Raw genomic sequence first — 21,321 nt, 5'->3', positions numbered from 1 at the left:
TAACGATATATGCTCATATAGCTGCAGGATGTTGTTTCTGGGGGTGCTGATGTGGAAAGGTGATTGTAGTGTGGTGGGGGATGACATTGCTCATTATAATTACAGCAGACAGCAAGTAGACATTAAGAAACTAAAAATATCCATCACCACAACTCAAGACCAAAACAGAACATAACACAAAATCAGGCACTGGGTCACTCAGCAGTGCTAAAGTGTGTCATGTCTGGTCATAACACTGACAAATATAACATTTTACATTAAGCCGGATATAAATTAGACTGTAGCATGCGCAGCGATTTACATAAATTATAAGGAACGACTGCAATGAGGCTATTTTGGAGAGTAAATGGCCGCATAAGGGACGGTGTTTCTAGCTGCATCCACACAAACAGTAGCTGTCTGTCAGCTGGATCTCAGATGCTAAGTACCCAAATAGGACTCTGTTCGACTGACTGAATAGGGCCACAAGCAGCAAAAACAGCAATTAGCAGCAATTACAAAAGAACACAGAATTGAATATAGCTGTTTTTGGGAGGGCCCAGGGGTCTCAGACAGTTTTTGTCATGATCTAACATGTGGTACTGAAACACCGCCAACACCCCTACTTCCCTCAGCCAGATAGTTGCTTATTCCATAAACTCTTACCATCAACAAGTCAACAATCAACGCTTCCAGTACGCACAATGGATGCATGGAGTCAATGAAACACACATCTGATGGCTTACATCACACAATCCCTGCATAGGGGTCCTGCAATAATCAACTTTGGTGATGTAAAGTGCAGTTCTTCAACATTCAGCCCTTTGTTTTTCAGTGGGGACGTTTGTTTTTATCCCATTTAGTCATAGAGAAACAAACACGTGTAAGCACTTTACCCTCCTTGATATTTCATTTCTGTCCGACTGGTATAATGCAAGAATGATCGTGATGACGCCGAGATGCTCTTGAGTGACCAAGCATCCCCTGGGTTATCATTATGCTTGGAAAGATGACTCTGATAAGGTCTTAATGTAGTAAAGAGCATGAGGTTCCTCCCTCGGGGCTCCGCTCAGATCGTCGTCTTCATCATCATCATTGCAGCATTAGCTCCAGGGCTCGGGGTCAATGCATTTTTCATTTCAACGGGATAGGATATAATGCCATGCCATTCCTTCAGGTTTTCAGTATCATGTACGGGATATGATAACAAATGAACCAAACTCGCAACTACAACCTTGAACCTGACTTTGCAACCATGCCATTATATCCATATTCTGGTTTCTCTTTGCACAAAGATTGTCTTATTCCATTTGTTTTGTAATTCAGCTTTCCCCCTGTAGCCCTGATGTAAAATTCCATGACGTTAATTAAGTTGGAACACTTCATCGACGCAAAATTTGTATTCCTTCCCGGTTTCTTAATGTTGTTTTTCAGCTCAGAAAAGTTCTAAAGGGGTAAACAGTCTTGGTTTCCACCGCAGTTGGGCTTGCTGTGGAGAAGCGGTGATACAATGTAGAAAAACAGCTGAAAACCACCATCTAAGGCAAGAAATATGTGGAACAAGCTGTAAAAACATTCTGGTATATTCCTGTCAAGTGGCCTATTTGTAAAATTACCCGTTATTCCATGACTTTCCCAAAGAATTTACCAAATTCCCAGTCTTAAACTGTGTGGAAAAAAACCTGTCAATAGGTTTCCATGGTTTCCAGAAATTCTATGACCAATGGGAACTCTGGTAATTTTACAGTCATCTGCATAAGTAAGTCTTTTATCAATAATGGAATTTGGATTTAAGATCGACAGATAAATACAAGGCAAAACAATTGTCTATCAGCTTTTAATTATGAGTCTTAACTATTTTACATGTTCAACCATGTTAAAACAAGGACATCAGCAAAACGGACCCAACTGTGCCAATAACTATGTTTTAGATTGTGACAATAGTGATCTTGGTGACACTCCATGGCTTTTGACAAACCAGACTTTTGGTGCTGGAGAAAGGGTTTAGACTGTCAACACCAGGAGACTTCCTCTAAAGACCCCTATCATCATCATCATCATCATCATCATCACGATGAGAGTAATTGGTGACTCACGCAGACACTGAGGCAGGTCTCCGCTCCATGTCCCATTCCCCGTGCAGGTGAGCACAGCGGGGAAGGAGAGCTCGTAGCCTGGCAGGCAGCTGTAGCTCACACTGGTGCCCCATTCCAGCACCGAACCCTCCAGGAGGCCGTTGGGGATGGGCGGGGGCGTAGGACACGTCACCACTGTGGGGATAGGAAAGACACAAACAGTCAAGACCTAAACCTTAGTGGAGTCCAAGTCAATTATAAGACCAGGTCCAGCTGAGTTTGAGTCAAGACCAGGTCCAAATCCAGACCAAGTCCAAGTCAAGACCAAGACCAAAAGAGGAGACATTACGTCTTTCCAAATGTAAAAATAAGGATTAGCTACTACTAGAAAGGCCAATGAAGACAAACAATTCATCAAAGATGGAAAGGTAAAGATAATTATAGCCACTCTTTACCCCCTTACTGAAGGGGGTATAATTATTTTTCTTTGCATAATTTTTAAAATGTAATTCAAAACAGCAGTCAACTGATAGCAGCTTGGCCTTTCTAGTGTTATGGATTTTCTTGAGGATGAACAGAAAAGTAGATCTATCTGCAATTCTGCTCTGTACTACAGTATAACCTAATACCGTGCATAGAGGTTTAAGGAGTATTGCATACACAGGTTCTACAGGTCAAATCCCTTAAATTGTTTATGTTTTTAGATAGGTTGGAAAAAGTCGAGTCAATGTCCAATAACAAACAAGTGAAGTGACCTCTGCACAGCTTGGGCTTCATCTAGGTGCTGGGTGAAGACAGGAGAAGCATAGTCCATAGGAGATTAGGTTTGCTATCAACATCCAATAACCTTATACTCACAGCAGGCATTTTGATCTTCACTCACACTCAGGAAGGAAACTCTACCGGAAGAGCAAGTTCAGCCCAGCCCATCATACAAATAGCGGCCAAGACAAGTCAGAGTGAAAACAGGCATGAAACAAAGGCAAATCCAAACTTATATACAGCACAGACAGGAGAGACAAAGGGTCAGGCAATCAGACATACACAGCCAATGAAATACAGTCACACACACATAGACACAAACAATAATTTGTTAGCGTGTTTGGATCTCTGACCGTTGCTTTCTTCTTTCTCCCCACAATTAAACACGGACAGCCAATAGATGGCAACACCAGGTAATTAGAGAGAATGTTTTAGCTTGGAGATAATTGCTATGATTAAAGTGGATTTACAGAGATGTAGCAGAACCAGGTCTCCACAGCACAAAATGGACCCTTGAGTAACATTCTTTCCCAGGAACAAAAATGATCCTTCACCTTTAAAGCTACAAAAGTGTCACATTGACGCTGACCAAGACTAAGGGGGGGGATCTCCTCCACCAATCAGACAGTTTCATCTACAAGCCACATCAGACTGCAGACCAGGATCTCCCTCATACACACAGACTCACACAAATTAAAATAAGAAGATTTCTTTCTTTTCTTTCTTTCCTAAATTTTGTATCATGTTACCAAAAGGATCAAGAATTGCTTTCTCCCTTCTCTTTTTAGTTCTGTAGGAAACCCCCACCTTTCTGGATAGAGCCATAAAAGTCATTAATGCATAAATTCTTTTCATTCTTGGTTTAGTCCTCTTCTCTACTTTGTATTTCCTAATGTCTCCAATGAGTTTTTAGAATAGTGTGAATTATATACTAATCATATATGCTTAAGTGTTTTAATTATCCTCCCAATAGTTGGACCCAGTTATTCCCCTGGGACCACACTGCTACCTAAGGTCTGATTATATTTACCCATTCTTGGCCCCCACTCCCCCACTGGAAAGCCAGTTGCAAGGACATCCACCTGAAAGTGTGTGAGTGTCTTTTTCAAAAGACCTGCTCCAACTCCATCGTTTGCTGTTGCCAGGCGACCCGACTATTGCCGAGCTTACCAGACTCGCTGATCTTCGGGAAACCAGCTTCTACACGGTCGAAACTTCCTGATGGACCCGGCAAGTAGGCTGAAACATTTTCCATGTCTTTCTGCTGAGAGTTGATGCAAAAGCTTTACTAAAATTATCACTTAATCCAAACAGGAAAGTTAGTATAGTCTGATTGATCCCTTAGAGCGACCCGCCTCCTTTCTCCGGTTTATTGATCTAAATTGACATAACACTATTTACTGTTGCCAATAATTATCCCTAATTCTCATTTCATTTTCATTCCAATATTCCTTTCCTTCTCATTTTATTTTCATTTCATTCTCATTATACTTTATTTCATTCTCATTTCATTATTCAACCTATAGTTTAGTGTTTTATTCTGGTTTATCATCTGTGCATTTGTCACACATTTCACCTGTTTCATGTATTACAAGGTTTGTTTGTTTGTTTGTCTGTTTGTTTGTCTGTCTAGTAGGTAGTTAATAAATATATTCATTCACTATAAAGTTGGTTGGTCTGTATTTCCTTCTCTGCAGAGAAAAGTAATCCCTGAACTGAAAAGATCTCATGATCTTCAGATTGATGACTGATTAGTATAGCCAAGTAAAGGTCTGTTTTTCCTTCATCTATGAAGGTGGTGCACCTATGAGTGTAATTTGATATCTTGATCAAAGTTTCATATTTCCATACCTTTACTAAATTCTAAATTCAATATTTTCGACTCCACACGCTACAGAGATAAGGAGATATCCGGGATCTCTTGTGGTGTTGAAATGTGTTTACCGTTGTAGTAAATTCACTTTTCATCTAGTGGAATTTTCACTCTTTGTTGTTGTTTTATCTTTGTGGTTAGTGTTTATGCCAGTAGTTACCCAGGATGAATAAACATGTCAATGTTCCAAAGCACTGCTTGTTTCCTAAAACATGACAGAGTGCACTTGAAATTGGTTTGACTGTTGTTCCTTATCAAGAAGGCTAATATTTGTCAGACAACATTTACTTACTTAAGTACTTAGCTATTTATTTTCAAACCATTGTCCTTATATATATATAAATTAGTTTGCTATTGTAGAGGTAAAATGGGAATTGTTCTGTCAAATCATAAATCATTACACAACATGCTTCAAATTATAGTGCTATTTCACAGTTATTGAGAGGCATGCAGTACAGCAAAGTGGCACAAATTTGCCATTTTACATAACGTGCAGTGTGATTGACTGGAAAATGGGTCTCTAGTCCAGAGAAATGTTCTGGGTTTTGAAGATTGCGTGGAATTTTCCTGGCATTTTTGTTTGGAAAAGACTCCCTGAGTAGACTGAATCATTTCTGACGGAAATGGGAGGGGGGAGAGGGGGCATCTTGTGTCTGTGTAAGCCGTAAACTTTCTGCTCAACAAACGTAATAAATGAATGCATAATAAAGCTCGGAGTTTGTTCTGACACACTTGGAGATGAACCCGTGGGGAGGCAGATGGGATATGGGTTTTAAGGGTGTGAATAAATTATAGCAGTTGTTTTATAGCATTAGTATCCTCGTCAGCACCCATCATTTCCCCCAAGTCTGTCTCTCTCACACTCACGCATGCCGGAAATAACACACACACACACACACACAGAGACAACCTGTCTAACCACTTGAACAAAGACCTGCAAACCGAAGCCATGGTCCAGGCCTCACAGCTGTCTGGCAAGATCAGAAGTTTAGTTTACAAGTCCGCAGTTACTTAAACTGTCATGTTAACACAGTGGCTCTCTAGTTAAGGTGCAGCCTTTAGGTAGTGTAGTACAACACGCCACTCACTTTCACTTACCAAATACAACACACACATATGCAGATGTAGCCATCATAGACATATGACCATAAGTTCGAGGTTGCTCTTGCACAGTAGCTCCCTTGCTACAGAGTAAATTAACTGGGTTTCAGTTCTGTTTATATTTTTCACAAGCAGAAAGGCTGAAAGCATAGTCTTGCCACCAGCTGTTTGAAACGCAACTTTTTGGTTGGTACATTACTCCGATTCAGTTCTACATTTGAAAATGAGTGGGCTGATTACATGACAGTGTTAATAAAGGATAGAGGCACGATGGGGAAGTTTTTAGTGTTGTAAAGTTCAGTGTGGCTGTGATTTTTCAACACGCTGTATTACAGTGAATGTGGAGCGTGCCACTGCGGGGTATTCAAGCAATATTCTCTCCAAGGTGGAACTGCCTTTTGTTCTTGGTTGGCAGTGGATCCAAACAGATTTCCATATGGACGTAGCACAGCGGTATATGTTCGCTTTAGAGCAGTACTATATTTAGGTGGATATTTGGGCCATGATGAATTTTGAATAAGCGTCAAAGGCAAAAACCGTGTTGATGTTGCAAGCTGTTTTGGAATGTTTTGTTTGGTCTAATGTCATTTTGTTTCTCCTTGACAATAATGAATTAGTAAAGAGTCTCTTCAACTGGGGATTTTCATGTTGTTGCTCTGGAGTCGCAAAAAAAAAAGCCACTTCAGTCTGAATTACCTCACTAAAATGCCCAGCTGGATGCTATAAAGTAGAAAGTTGGTTTGACTGCGTATGTGTGTCTCGCTATGTTTGCGTGAGAGAGAGAGAGAGAGAGATGGAGAGAAAGCGTGTGAGAGAGGGAGAGTGCACGTGCGCAGCAGGCATGTTACGCTGATTAGAGGAGTAATAATCATATATGCGCTGCATCTGAAATTACAAAAAAAAAAAAGAAAAAGACGTGTGGCAGGCAGAACTGAACGGGAAGCAGAGAGTGTCCCCATTTTCCTAAGCAGTCCTAAGCAGCATTAGTGCCTCTTAGCTGAACACGCCAAACCTGGGATTCAAACGGAATCCTCGCCGGGTGAGGCTTAGGATGTGTCATAGCCGGAGTGTGCATGAATGCACGCCACACACAATCGCCACGGCTGGCGGCGCCGCACTCACATTAAGCGCAAAATTATGAACACAGTCAGCGCACGCAAAACCTCTCCGTCTCTTTCAGCCTCAAATTCTCCCTCTCTCCTTCCCTCCATCTCCCCCTTCTCCCTCTCCCTCCCTGGCATATCTATCAGCTCATATCCCTGCGGCACATCATCCAAACCTGTGACAGGATGACAGATGCCCCGCATCATGACAATATCAAACCGCTCACCCTGCCTGAACCGCCGCACCTTCAACTTAAACCCAATCATGCAAAAGAAAAAGGCAAGCGATGTTATTGGAGAAGGCACCGTTTTTGGTCTCGGATGCGAGAAAAAAAACCCCGGATATTTTCTCACTCCTTTTCTCAGACCTCTCAGTGCGTAGGCTGTCAGCGAGAGAGATGATAAAAAAAAGCTGTGATTGCCGGCGAGCTGTTTCATTGCTCGTCCTAGATAGTATCAGAGAGAGAGAGAGAGAGAGAGAGAGAGAGAGAGAGAGAGAGAGAGAGAGAGAGAGAGAGAGAGAGAGAGAGAGAGAGAGGAGACAAGGAGAAACTAAAAAATAAATAAACTATAAAACATCTGGGTTACCTCTGAATACCCCAATCCATATTGAGGGACGGGGAGATTAATATAGAGCGTCCACTTAATAATCAAACTTCTCTCTCTCTCTCTCTTGCCTTTCTTTTATTCATTCACCCCGCGAGAGAGATAAGTGCTGGTGGGAAAGCGAGAGCAGCGGAGTGAGGGAGAGGAGGCGAGAGAGAGAGCGACCCTCCGGCTCACTGACTAATGCATACAGGTCAGTGGGAGCTGACAGCACTCAGGCAGCGGCGGCAGCGGTGGGAAGCCAAGGTGAAGGTGTGTAAGCATCTGGGTGTATGTATGCGTGACAGAGACAGAGATGTGTAATTGAATACCCGCGTGAGATTGTGTGTGTGTGTGTGTGTGTGTGTGCGCGGTGAGAAAGGCTAAGCCCTCGGGTTTCACTCTTCGCCGCCACCCCCACCGCCGGCCGCGGCATCGGAGCCGAGCGCTATGAGCTGTTGAGGTAGCTGTCAAGGATTAGAGCTCGGAGGTTAGGAGCCTCACGCAGCCACGCAGCCACACACACACACACACACACACACACACACACTGCCTCTCCATCCCTCCCCCTTTCTCTATCCCTCCACTTAAACTGCCTTGGGTAACAGCCGTGCGAGCATCCGTTCATCCAACAGCTTCAGCATAACCACTGAACAGAGCGCCTTAATAATGAAACGTGCCCATGAAATATTACAAATCAGTGTCAGCTTGGATGTTGTTGGGAACTTCTGGGCAAGGTTAGTTAGTTCACTCCCTGTGAGAAGTTAAGCTGGGGAACGGCGGCACAGGCAGGCTCTGGGTCCGCACTCGGCACGTCTGGAAATAGAATCAGCCGCTACATGAGAGGAGAATGATCGATAGGCGCTCTGTTGTTGCTCTCTCTTGGTTTATCTTTCTAGCGCTGTCTCGTTCTCGCTCTAACCCTTTCTCTCCGTGTCTCTGACTTTCTATAACTTACTCTCTCTCTCTCTCTCTGCCAGTCTCTCTTTCTGACTATCTTTCTGTTATCCGTTGTTGTGTTTGTCTCTGTGTCTGTCAGTCTCTCATTCTCTCTCTCTCCCTCTCTGTCTCTCTCATCCCCTCCCCGTTCCTATTTCTCAACAGACAAACAGAAACCCAGCTCTCCCCTCTGTTACTGAGGCAGCAGCGTGGGAACAGTTCCTTAGCAACAATGTGCCGCCATTTGCCTTGTGGGCTCTTCCCTGTGCTGCCGTACTTTTGAACTGTTCGCTGCACAAGTTAATCTTCCCTGCAATGCTCACTTTTGGGTGCCAACGCCAGATATGCTAATCCATGCCTCCGCTCGAGCGTCATAAATCATTGTGCGCCGTCGCATTGATGGACGAACAACAGCTACGTCCTCTTTGTAGACTTTCTAACTTTGATGTTAATCAGGCCCATAGAGTGCGCAAAGACTTTTAGAGAGAGGAGGGCCATGATTAACCGTTGGAGTACAATTAGCGGGATCCTCGCTGTGATGAAGAGGAGCTGTTAGCCATCCATCATCCCATGTCAGAGGAACTTTTAGCCTCGGCTCTGTGCCACCACAGGTGCACCTCTAGATGCAGGTGCGGGTGAAATCCTTGTGTCCTAGATCAAGGGCTCTTAAACTTTATTTTATTATTATTACTTTTTTTTTTTTGCTCGGGACCCAGCTGAGAAATATTGTCTTAAATCAAGGGACTCATTAAAATGTAATTCCGCTTTTGTCATTTAGGGATCCATCAGATACCCGCTAGACATAATTTAAGAGAACAGATCCTAGATTAATGGTGTACTTGTGTGTGTGTGTGTGTGTGTGTGTGTGTGTGTGTGTGTAAGTGTATACATACGCACGTGTATCAGCAGATGCGCGTGCGTGCTTCTGTCTTACAGACATCCAGCCTTATGTATTGTAGACATTTCTGTTATCAGCACACTGTAGCGAACACCATGACACTATCAGACCACATAGGAAGTTCTCTGTGTCACCTTGCTTGCTAATCTCATTAGATCTCAGGGTGTAAGCATGTATTTTGTATTGTACGTGACAAGAGCGCTAGCGTGCCAAGGTTGTTACAGCACGGTCTGATGGTTATCAAGGTCGACTGTCTACTGCAACACGTGTGTGTACAGGTGTGTGTGTGTGAGCGTGTGTGTGGTTCTTACCTTGGCATGCCGGCATGGTGCCACTCCAGGTGCCGTTGTTGGTACAGGTCCTCGTGACAGCGCTGTCGCCTCCGATCATCAAGTATCCCGGCTGGCACGCGAACGTCACGTTCTGGCCCACCGTGATGTCATCGCCGAACCGAAGGCCATTCGCTGGAATGCCGGGGTCGCCGCAGGTGATCACTGTCGGGGGTGGGGCAAAGATGAGGAACTTGTGTCAGAAATCATCCTAAATGGGGTGGTCTTTTATGGCAGAAAATCCATAAAAAATATGTATTAACAAGAAATATGTAGAAATCTAGCTTGGCTGTTAGGAGAGGTGGGTGAGAGCAGGTATGTCTTATGGGTTATCAAGTGAGAACCTCGCATCCTACAGTAGACGTTTCATCCAATTCAGCCCATGACACCTCCAAGAATTAAATTCTTGTAAGTGAAGACAGTGTGCGGGAGTCTACAGATTTCTCCTTTGTCCTCCTCCTCCGACGCACCTGGCTCATACACACGGTTGTGCACAGATTACCCTTTTGTTAAACAAATCCACATCAGCCATTTTCCACAGGGCGTACCTTGGCTTTCCAGCCTCGCCGTTTAGCCTCAGCTGCTAGCTCTGTGCGTCTAGAGTTCTGTTTTTCATATGCCTCGTCTAGTGCTTCTTCCCATGGCGCAATGAGCTCTACAGCAAGTAAACAGACGGCTGAGTGTTGGTCCACAATATCAGGTCAGGTCTTGAACTGGTACTGACTGTCTCTGGCGGGACCGTAAGACGCCAGCCTCTGTCTGCTTGCTTTTCCAAATCCCTAGCTTTGCCTTACTGCCCTAACTTGTGCCTACTCAACAAGAAATCTTTCCGGACTTGCTCATTTTTAACGCAAGAAGCCAATCAGATGCAGATGGCTCTCCCTCCCAACGCCTCCTCCCTTGAATTAATTTCTGTTTGTTTATTTCCGATTGCCGCGGCCAGGGACTTCAACACTTGGACATGCTGCCAAGTGTGTATCGTCCTTGGGCAAAACTAACTTTGTTTCCTGACAGGGTATGTCTGAGTGTTGCTGATTCTGAACACAGAGCTGAAGTGGAGTGTTGACACCGGTTGAGGTTTTGGGGTGATGGCAGCACATCAAGGTTGCTTCAATAAAGAATCTGATCCTAGATGTGTCTGTGTTCCAAACTACCCTGAAATTAGCTGACTAGGGCAAAATGTTCATTGATTAACTGAAACTAAGCTGCATTTGATCAGGAGAGTAACTTGACAGACATTTGAGCAGACTTTAATGTATTAATGATATCCCTTTAAAAAGCCATCCTACAGTGACCTCAACGCCCTGTTCAACTATCTATACTGCTATGAAAAGAGCTCTTGGCAAAAAGTAATGTATCATTATTTCCACCAGTCACCATTCTAACCGAAATGTGGTTCCCCTTTATAGCAGGAGAATCAAGGAGGAACAAATCACACTTTCATCTATAAAGCAGAGATTTGCTGCAAAGTCATGTTGGACATTTTTCAAATGGTTGGTGAGAGATAAGAGAAATTTAAATATGGTGTCAAAAATTAAAACTCTCCAACTTTATGGCGAGTCCCAATGACAGCTTCATATTTTATTTTATCTTATTTTTCCCATTTTTAGTCATTTGAAAAGGCATGTGGAATGGTTTGGTTTCATACCATGGCCATGAAAATATTTTCTCTGTATGTGGGACAATGGCATCTGTCAATAGCAAAAATATCAACAAAAATTGAAAAATTGTCCATGCAAGAACTGTAAGCAACATCAAACACTCCTGTATCCAAACACTATCCTGAATCACTTAGATTTTGACAAAAAATCATTACAGCCCTTCACAGCCTTGTATTCTCTGTTTTTTTTTAAATACTGGGACTTCAAGTGTGCAAGGTACCCAAATAAATGTAATTTGGCATTACTGTTTGTCCTTTTTTTGATCACTGAGATTTTGAATATTCTTCCTGGGCATGTATCTATTGCCTTAAATTTTTAAATGGAATGGAGGCTTTGGCAAAATAGCTGCATTAATATCAAAACAACACATAGTTTCTATCATGAAAAGGTAAACAGAAACACATTTAAACATGATGACATTTAGAAGGAGAAGAGCTGTGCCTGTGTCTGTGTAGTGCACTTGTTTGTGTGTGTGTGTGTGTGTGTGTGTGTGTACACCGCAGAGTCCATATTAAGTGGTTATGGGATAATGAAACCAAGATGTTGCAGTGACATTCATTAATGATATAGGCATAGAATATGTCAGCGAGTATGTGCAGATAGACGTGATAATGCGTATTCGGCCGTGGCATTGCAGGTACATAGTCTGTTTTTCCATACATAAATCAACAATAGTAAAAAGCATTTAGACCTAGGCAATGAGCACTCCCACATATTTTTCTAAGTACAAAGTGTAGTCAATTTACAACTTGTCTTAAACCAGTTCTGAACGGCGCCGTGTGTTGAAGGCTTTCTGCACAATATGTGTGTGTGTGCATATGTGCGTGAGTGTGTGTGTGTATATCTGCATCGAACAGATTTAGATAAAAGCCTAATTCTGCCTCTACTCTCTCTGATCGATGTTGCCTGTTTTGGTCTAGGTTTAACTTACAAAAACATATTTTTAAAGGAACAATCAGTAATATTTTAATGGCTTGTTGCACAAAATGACCATAATATATCAGCAGGAGTTTTCTAAACAAGCAGTCCGGTCCGTAAGTAAGAAGCCTATGATGTAACGTTTTGAGGGCCAGGTCTTTTAATGCCCACATGGCAGACTACCATATTAACAGTGGAGGGGCTGGTTGCTCAAGATGCAGAGCACAGAGATATCATCTAGTAAGATTGCACTTTATTTTGCTATTCACCTAAAGAGGTATTTCATCATAAGACCCAGATCTGTCCAGGGAGGTTTGTCTGCACTGACTTATGTTCTTTGGCTGCCTCAGTCAGGGGCTCTTGAAATACGACGATGATGGGAAATAGAAGCTGACAAAGCCTGCTGTCTCTGTCGCACTGTGTGTCTATGTATACTGCATACAGTATGTGTGTGTGTGTGTGTGTGTGTGTTGCAGCTTTGGAAGTCTTAGGTTCATTCTGACTTGTAGGCCACCACATTACACTCAAACACATTAGCTTGAATTAAGCATGGTGTGTGTCCCCAAACTGCAGCTGGAGGCAGCTGGCATGAATAAAAGACAGCTGATGAAAATTTCAATTGGTATCAATTAAAAACATCTCAAGAGGATCTGAACAAGTAGTCTAACTAGAAGAAAGAGAGGGTGGTGGAGAGAGAGAAAGAGTGTGTTTATGTGTTTGAATGCGTATGTGTCTACATGCGCCTGTATGGGAAAAAAGCAAAGCTCTTACCATTCCAGTCAGTCAGCACAATGCAGAAAAGCTGCGGGCTGTTGACTTCAACAACTCAACTAAACTGCGCAGCTTTTTCATTGGCACTCCGCTCCAAATGCTGTATTTGATCTTATCCTCCAACCCCCCACCAGCCCCCGTTCCCCTTCCCCTTGGAGGATCCCACACCACTGTGTTGGTGCTGAAGCTGCTCTAGATACACACAGCGAAAAAACTCTGTCTGCATGCAAGCGGGTTTCTTTTGCAGACCTATGCACAAGATTGGTCGGGGAGACAGGGAGGGAATGGAGGATTGCTAGAGAAGACGAGAAAAAAAAAGAGTAGCGAATCTTAGAGAAGAGTAGAAACAAATCAATAGGATCGAGGCTCGTTAGAAGGCAAATAGTCTCCCTGTTTACTGTTTATTTCATAGTTTACTTTATGGGTGTATTCCACAGTTCACTGATTGAGTTTTTCTCATAATTCACTTGAGTTGATTCCCTAATGTGCTCCGTAAAATTCATGTATCAACCATAGGGAGTTAAAAAAAAAACTTTCCTCTTTCCCCTTGAGAATGTTGTGTGACTTTGATCCGGTAACCTACATGATCGATAACCCATGAACCGTGAAAATGATTGCCTCCCTAATGGAGGCATAATGAGCCAATCTTGGCATCTCAAGTGTTGGTGTCCCTGAACCGGCCACTAAAATTTAATGTGAAGCGATAGCATACATCAGAGGCTGCGAGAAGGAGGGTAACGATGATAAGGCTGGTGATGAGCAGGCTGGAAAGTGAGGAGAAGAGGCAGGAAGGCCGTGTATTCTAACTTTCTGCATGTCTGATCACCATTATTCAATCCCATTTCCAATCTCTCTCTCTCTATCTCCCTCCTTCTCCATGTATATCTCTCCAGAGACTCATTTCATTCCAAAATTGAAAATTATGCCCGTACCATTTATCTTTTTTTTTTTTTTTTTTTTGTAATTCAATAGCTGGCATAAAAAATAATGAGTAAGAGAGAATATGGTGATTCTCAGACAGAAGTACAATATGTAATTTTGTTTGATAGTTGTCCCGGTGTAAATTGAATATAGATTGGCATACTTCTTAATTACTGCAAGGCTCATTTGCTGGAATCCGGACAATAAAACGCCGCCTGACAGTTTTGACGTCTCGCGGGGAGAGGAGGCTCAGAGAGATTTATGTGCTATTTGAAATCTTATCCCCTATTTTAGCACCGCTGTTGATCACTCAGAGCGTCTCCTCTTGGCAGAGATAGGGAGCCAACTCATCTTCAGTTCCGTCCGGCTCAATTCATTTCAGAGGGGTTTATCGGCATGAAGAAGTGCGTGTTTACTTTGCTGATGGAGCATCGCGCAGAATGCAAGAACAACGGCCGATAGAATCTACAGTACTAACAGGACTCGCCGGCACAGTCTGGAGCCGCGCCCGGTCGTGTGCGGCCGGCCCCGCGCTGCTCACTCTCTCGGCGAGACAATAAATCCGTCGTGGGCGTAGCCGTGACGTACCCGGGAGCGCCCATTCTTCTTAGTCTCTGTTTCTGCTCTCCATTTTTCTGTTCTACTTCTGCAAAACAACAATAACAAATTCGACGAGTGCCAGCGTAGGTGTAAGTGTGACCGAGCTAAATTCGATCAACCGGGAAACGTCCGATCTCCTGTTTTGTTTCTGTGTTTACAGCGCTGGTACAATTTGGGGCTCTGCCTGACCACGTTCCCGTCGGCCAGACACTGCCCACTTCACAATGTTTTGACAGCGAGCGGACAGCGCGTTATTTTTATTTTCATTTCACGGCGCGGACACCGTGCGGCAGACGGGCCTTTATAAGTGTGCTACAACCGACCGGGAAACAGCACTCCTATATCCCTGTGGGCCTTCTGTGAAAACAATACTCACGTGTGCAGTTTGGAGCGATGCCGGACCACGTTCCGTTGGCTAGACACTGGCGCGTGGGCGAGCCGGAGAGGAAATAGCCCTCCATGCAAGAATACACGATGGAGTGGGAGAAGGTCGTCCCGTCGACGCGGGAGATGCGGCCGTGAGCAGGCGTACCCGGGTTCCCACACTGCACCGCTGCAACGGAGGGGAGAAAAGAGAGAACGTGAAGGTCAGAGGTGTAAAATAGTAATGGATTTTCTATTTTCCATATCAGTGACTCACAATCTGAGGGTTGGGAGCCTCCAGAGGGCTGCGAGACGACGTGCCCAAGATGATTGAAGGGTTGTGAAGAAAATATATTCCTCCTATATTATATGTAAAATCATATTACTTATTTATGGAATACATGTTTTTTTCTCTTGTGAAATAACAAATATTTGCAGCTTCTAGACTTACTCCAATAAGTACTCGGGTGAAACAGTTGGAAAAAGGTAGATAAAAATCATTGGGTGGTGTCAGAGTTCACTATTATGTGTGTGCGCCTCACACCAAGTGGGGTGGAAGAAGGCATTGTTTTTCTCTTTAGGAGCTGTGAGCCAAACACACTGATCTATATATCATCACAGCTTTATTAAGCTGTGATGCTACTGAGCAGGGCTGGCACAGTGGTAAACAATACAATACATCCATCCCCACCACACTATTGATGAGTCATCAGTAAACAAGTGCAGTTCCTGCACAATCCCATCGTGCCTTCGCGGGACCGCACAGTTCTGTCTGAAAACGAGGAGAGGATTGTGGGAGTTGTGTGGAAAATTCACAGCTAAGGTCTGAGGAGTTTTACTTAAAGTTCAATTCGCACAATAATAGAACTTTTAGTTCCCTTTTACTAAAGAAAAAAACAAAGTATTTACTGATTTAGAGTATCTGGCCAGGATACATGATGATGTCAGCTTCATAATACTCCTTTTACTGATTAAGGCACAAATTGATCAGACCGTAGGTTGCGTTCCCTACAATGCATTACTTCATAATTACAAACCCTGGTGACGGAAAAAAAATGATTTTCAATTGTGGACTGAAGGATGAAAAGCTTTTTAACACCGCCGTAACCATTTTGCAGCATTTCTGGAATATACCAACCGAGGGGATCATTTCTCTCTGTTCCTGGGGGGGGGAAACTATAGGGTTTGTTTCATGTTGTTTTTCTTCTGCTCCACATCATGTTTCATTACAAAATTGATTTGCCCTCTCAATCACCTAATTGCCTGGAAAATTTGAAATAGTGATTTCGGCACCAGACGGAAGTGTTGCAGGCGCGGGGGTGATTTCTCCTAGCCTGTACTCACATGTGCGCACACGTGTGGGGACACTCACACACACACGCACACTCATAGAGGTGCAAACACATGCACTCATAGGCACAGATATACACTCACACATACATGCGCATACTGAGTACATGCACACACACGCATATGCACACACACACACACACACACCGCAGATAAAGCATTGGATCCCATTTGACTTCCTCATTTTAATAATTCATGACGGACATGATGACAGACGCACAAAACAGGCCTTGATGGCGTTGTGGGCTGGATATTAAGCTGAATATCCACACTGACTGTTTTCCCGAGACTGTAAAAGGTTGTGGATAACGGATGGATGGGCTTTAACAGTAGACAGGCCTTTAGATCATAGACAGACAGCACGGAAACTCATTCAGGCTCCAGTGAGTTCCTCACCCCCTCCCTCCTGGGGTGCAGGGAGAGCTAAAACAATCTTTAAATCAGTGGTTCAGTGGGGAGATGGAGAGAGAGATAGAGAGATAGGGAGAGGAAGATAGAAGGGGCAGGGGGTGAGCAAGGAGAGACAGAAAGAGAGACAGAGAGAAAGAGAGAGGGGGGGGGGAGGGACAGCCAGACAGAGAGATAAAGACAGATAGAGAGAAGGGGAAAAGTGAGAGGAAGAGACAGACAACAGACAAAATGAAGGATGGACGGCGAGAGGGAACGAAGGAGAGAAAAAGGCAGATACAAAAAGAGGGAGGAGGGAGAGAGATCGAATGAACGAGAGAGAGAGAGAGAGAGAGAGAGAGAGAGAGAGCGAGAGCACTTCATAGTGTCTGGAGCACTGGCCTATCATATTAAAAATGACACTGGCGTCGTGCCGAGCTGGCGGACGGGACGGAGGGGAGGGAAGCAGTCAAACATTTGCCTCAATATCCGGTTGACCCCTGGGGGTAATTTATGCACCACGTACGGCTGGCATTCTGTGAACTAATATCTCCAAAATCCACAATGATTCATTTATCACAATCCAAAAAAGAACTTGGCTTTAGGTGTCTAGAATTAATGAATTTTTTGGTTCGCGATCTGGAAGCTAGTCACAGCACCATGTGCTGGCAGAAAAGACCAGACTGCAGCAGAGAGATACTTATCCATCTGGTGCAGTACTGTGTTTTGTGAGCTTTCGCAAATCGTTTGCGTGCGTGGGTGCGAGCGTTTGTGTGTGTGTGTGTGTGTGTGTGTGTGTGTGTGAGAGAGAGAATACGTGGGCGTTACCTCTCTCTACCACTCCTGCGTTCCTCCCCCACTATATGACACAAGACATTTTTCGAGATGTTCCCCCTTACGTTTGCAGAAAGGCTGCCTGCCCGACCAGGTTCCGTTGGGGAAGCAGATCCTCTCCGCCGAGCCGTACAGCGTGTGGCCCGCCGCGCAGGTGAAGCGCACTTTGCTGCGCACTTTGAAGTTGCCCGCCTCTCTGCTGGCGTGGGCAGGCGTGCCGGGATCCCCACAGGTGCCCGCCGCGTCGCCTGCAACGGGAGATAAGCAGACAGCGAGCGATGAAGACAAGGCAAATGGAGACGCCGCCCTCTGTTTTTAACTGTCTGTGCGGGTGTTCACAGATGAGTCCTTTCACCGTGGCGTGGCGCTGAATTCCTGTCTGTCACGCAGGGGGACAATACGGAGAAGACTTAGGCTCAAACCCTCTGTCTTTTTAAGTCCTCCGGGAAGCAGCTATAAAACACACAATGCACCAATGAGCAGTTGTCACCAGGCCAACAACCGTGGGGACCGATACTTTTCACTGCTTTGACACCAAGAGCATTCTGTCCATAAAAGCAGCAGGGGCAGCATTAAAAGGCAACCAGCTGTGGTTATGAGAAATGATGAATATGGTTTGACCTCTGGAGCGAAATCCTTTTTTCATTATCCTGAATTATCCCTCCTGCCTTTTTTCTACAGAGGAACACAGATAGTACTGGCAGTGCGTGGCACCACCTGTCTTGTGCAGCTACGATTTCACCGGAATAAAAAGACATGCTGTGTGACTTGTTAGCAATTCACGTCTCATCTCCCCATCAGGATTGTCTTCGGCGAATGGGGGGGAAAAAAAAATTGGGACATGTTATTTTTCTAAGGCACGGGAAATGAGAGGCAGATGACGGTTGACAAGTCTGGGCCGTACCATGACTACTGAACATTTCATGTTGCGATGAAGAGTGAGCTAAGCAGAGAGGTGTGCGAGTCAGGATGGAGTCTGGGGGGTTGCTGGTGGGGATGGGTGGTTGGGGGGGGGGGGGGGGGGTGCATATTCATCAGGGACATCCCCAGAGCAGAGGGGAAAAAAAACACCTTACATCCACCACTTCCACTGCTGCTGCTGCCGCTGCTGCCGCTACAGTTCTCTCAGAGAAATGAAACCAGTGGAGGAGAGGAAAGAAAAAATATCTCTGAAATGAAAAAGGTCTCTCTCTTTAGACAGAGAGAGAGAGAGAGGGAAGATGGGAGACAGATAGGAATACAGCGTGCGCGCGCGCGCGTGTGTGTGTGTGTATGTGCGCGTTGTCCCATCTGCCACTTTGCTTGTCTGTTCAATTCGGTTTGTACGTCTCTCTGTGAGGGATCTGGACTTTATTGGTTTTGAGATCCTGTTCCTTGAGCTGTGCATACACACTGTGTATCGCTCCCTGTGTGTTTCCCGCTGCACTCTGTCCACACAGCAGCAAACACCTGCAGTAATATCGGACTTGTTGACAAAGAGCCTTACTGCACCAACACCGAGCTCATATCTTCTCCCCGCATCCCTCTGACCACATGCGCATGCACTGGATTTGTCAGGTCAAGGGCTCACAGCTGTGTGTGTGTGTGGCAGCAGTAAGCAGTGTGTGTGTGTGTGTGTGTGTGTGCGTGTACATGTGTGTGTCCTTGCCTACCTTTGAATATGTGTCTGCCTCCGCCTGCACGCATTTGCATGCAGTCGTCTTTGCGAGTGCATGTGTGTATACTCGTGTGCGTGCGTGTGTGTGTGTGTGTGTGTGTGTGACTCACAGCGGCTGTCGGTACTTCATTAGTCTCCTTTGCTAAGGTGAGGCCGCCCGGCTCGCAATGCACTGTGACAGTTATAATCTCACTAATTGGGATGGTGGTGGATTTGGTTTGAATCTGAATTAATGTCCGTTCTTCAGACTCCCTTTGTGGCGGAAATAATAAGGCCTTCAACTCAGCCATGCCACAGAGGAGACACAAAGGGAGATGGCTTGGCAAGTGGTTTTAACCCCCTTCTCTTACTAATTAACAAGGGAGGACAGAAGAGATGAAGGGGGTATGGATGGATGGATGCTGATGATGGTCTGGCTTTCTAAAGAATTCACAGCCTTAAGGACTTTGTTGATCTTGCTGATCTGCACTCTCTGAGCACTGAGCATTGCAACAGGTCATTTAAATAATTTGTGGTTCTCCAAATAAACAGTTTTTGCAGTGAAAGCTGTCTCATGGCTATTTGTGTAAAGAAACCAATGAGAACTTGGCTGCCAACTTGGGCTGCAAGCGTTCTGTGAAACAACCTTCTGAACCGTCTCCTTCAAGGGAGCATCAGTGAGGGGGATTCACTGCTCAGATGGAGGGGCGGAACACAATATAGGGAATTTCAAAATGAGAGAAACACATTAAAGCACAATTTAACACATTCAATATAGCTTATTTATCTCGTTAACGCTGCAGTACTAATTGCATCACTTTAGTAGTTGCTGCCAATGTGCTTGTGAAGAGTAGGTGCTAAAATGTACACCTCTTGCCTGGGTCCAGACCTTTGAATCCGCCCATTCCACCGAGTTGACTGCTTCTGGTCTGGCATCGTGACATGAAACAGCGGTTTCTCTCGGTCCAATGAGTGCCAGGGGGGACTGACGATTAGCCAATCAGCGCCACGGGCGGGGCTGACACCGTTGTCAAGCTGTTGTCAAGCTGTGCGCCGGAACCAAGGAGGAGTAATAACAACAATGGCGACCGCTATAGACAAGACAGACGCTGCTATCGAGGCTGTTCTAAATCAATTAAAAGTCGCCGTACTTTGTTTTTACTTCGCTTCGTGTTGTCAAAGATGCTCTATACTTTCTGAACCGTCTCTGGTGTTGTCATGGCTACGCATCAGTGTCGACCTAAAATGACGTTAGATTAAGGCGGATACGTTGGTCTCTAGTGATTGGTTAGGGAAAATCGAATCCCCCTCCCCCACGGAAATCGGTTAGAGTGGAGGCAATGTCAGACTGAAGATGGAAATGGAGTGTAACGAGTTGACAATTCTGTCTGATATCAGGCAAGTACACTTCCAGTCATTTAAACCTCTCAACATCATGCATTTGCTGCATCATGCCTTTAGTTCCTGCAAGACAGCTGAGATCAAGTTACGATCTAATTAGAAGCAGTAACATAATCCCCTGGATTACACAATGTGTGGACAACAAATTCCAATTTACAAATAGTAGTATAATTTAAATAGTAGTATTATCATCAAACATAACAAACATCCACCATTGTTTTAAGTTAATATTTGTGTCCATAATCGCACAATCAAAATGCCCCTTTTTTTAATACTCACAGGGGAGATTCTCTTTTTGCTTGCGGTCAGGCTCAGCTGCAGAACAGCTTCCCTGTACCTGCTAGGGATTCAATGTCTTGCTCAGAGACACTTCAGGTGGGTAGATGCTTGCTGTCACCTGGGCTTTAAGTCTCCCTACTCACTACTGCCCCTAATCCCCATTTAGTGTTTTTCGTAATCCAATCCCATATTTTTTCCAATAGCACCTGTTGTGATTACTCTTTTAAAAGTCACTACTGATTAAGCTTGCATTTTTGTAATCTATTTATAATCTTTTGTAATTAATCTATTTATAATCTTTTGTAATCATTTTTGTAATAACATGTAATCCAAATTCATGTTATCTGTTACTCCCCACCTCAACATCTTTTCCTTCCTTTCCTTCCTTTCCTACTTGATGAGTCTCACACCAAGTCGTTCATTATGATTTAATCAAACTGATCATTGACCCAGAACTCCTATTCTGCTCGATAATTTCCACCACAGGAGTTTGCACTCTAAACAGCAATTGAACTTTGACTTTTTAAATACTTTGGCATAAATTGCGCTTGACTTA

General features: G+C 44.3%; 1 protein-coding gene across 1 annotated transcript in view; it reads right to left on the bottom strand.

Annotated features, from left to right (window-relative positions):
• The window catches only part of LOC139647843 (CUB and sushi domain-containing protein 3-like), a 221,515-nt gene that overhangs the window by 19,819 nt on the left and 180,375 nt on the right, over positions 1–21,321 (bottom strand). The window contains 4 exon segments of the mRNA XM_071523829.1: positions 2,076–2,249; positions 9,627–9,809; positions 14,892–15,068; positions 17,515–17,697. Of these exon segments, the coding sequence (XP_071379930.1) occupies positions 2,076–2,249; positions 9,627–9,809; positions 14,892–15,068; positions 17,515–17,697 (717 nt within the window).

The sequence above is a fragment of the Centroberyx affinis genome, unplaced genomic scaffold (assembly GCF_046629955.1).
Source record: "Centroberyx affinis isolate AG114_WGS23_722 - 3 ecotype Tasmania unplaced genomic scaffold, CSIRO-AGI_Caff_v1 ptg000102l_1, whole genome shotgun sequence".
Lineage (NCBI taxonomy): Eukaryota > Metazoa > Chordata > Actinopteri > Beryciformes > Berycidae > Centroberyx > Centroberyx affinis.
This window is presented reverse-complemented; position numbering and strand designations above follow the sequence as displayed.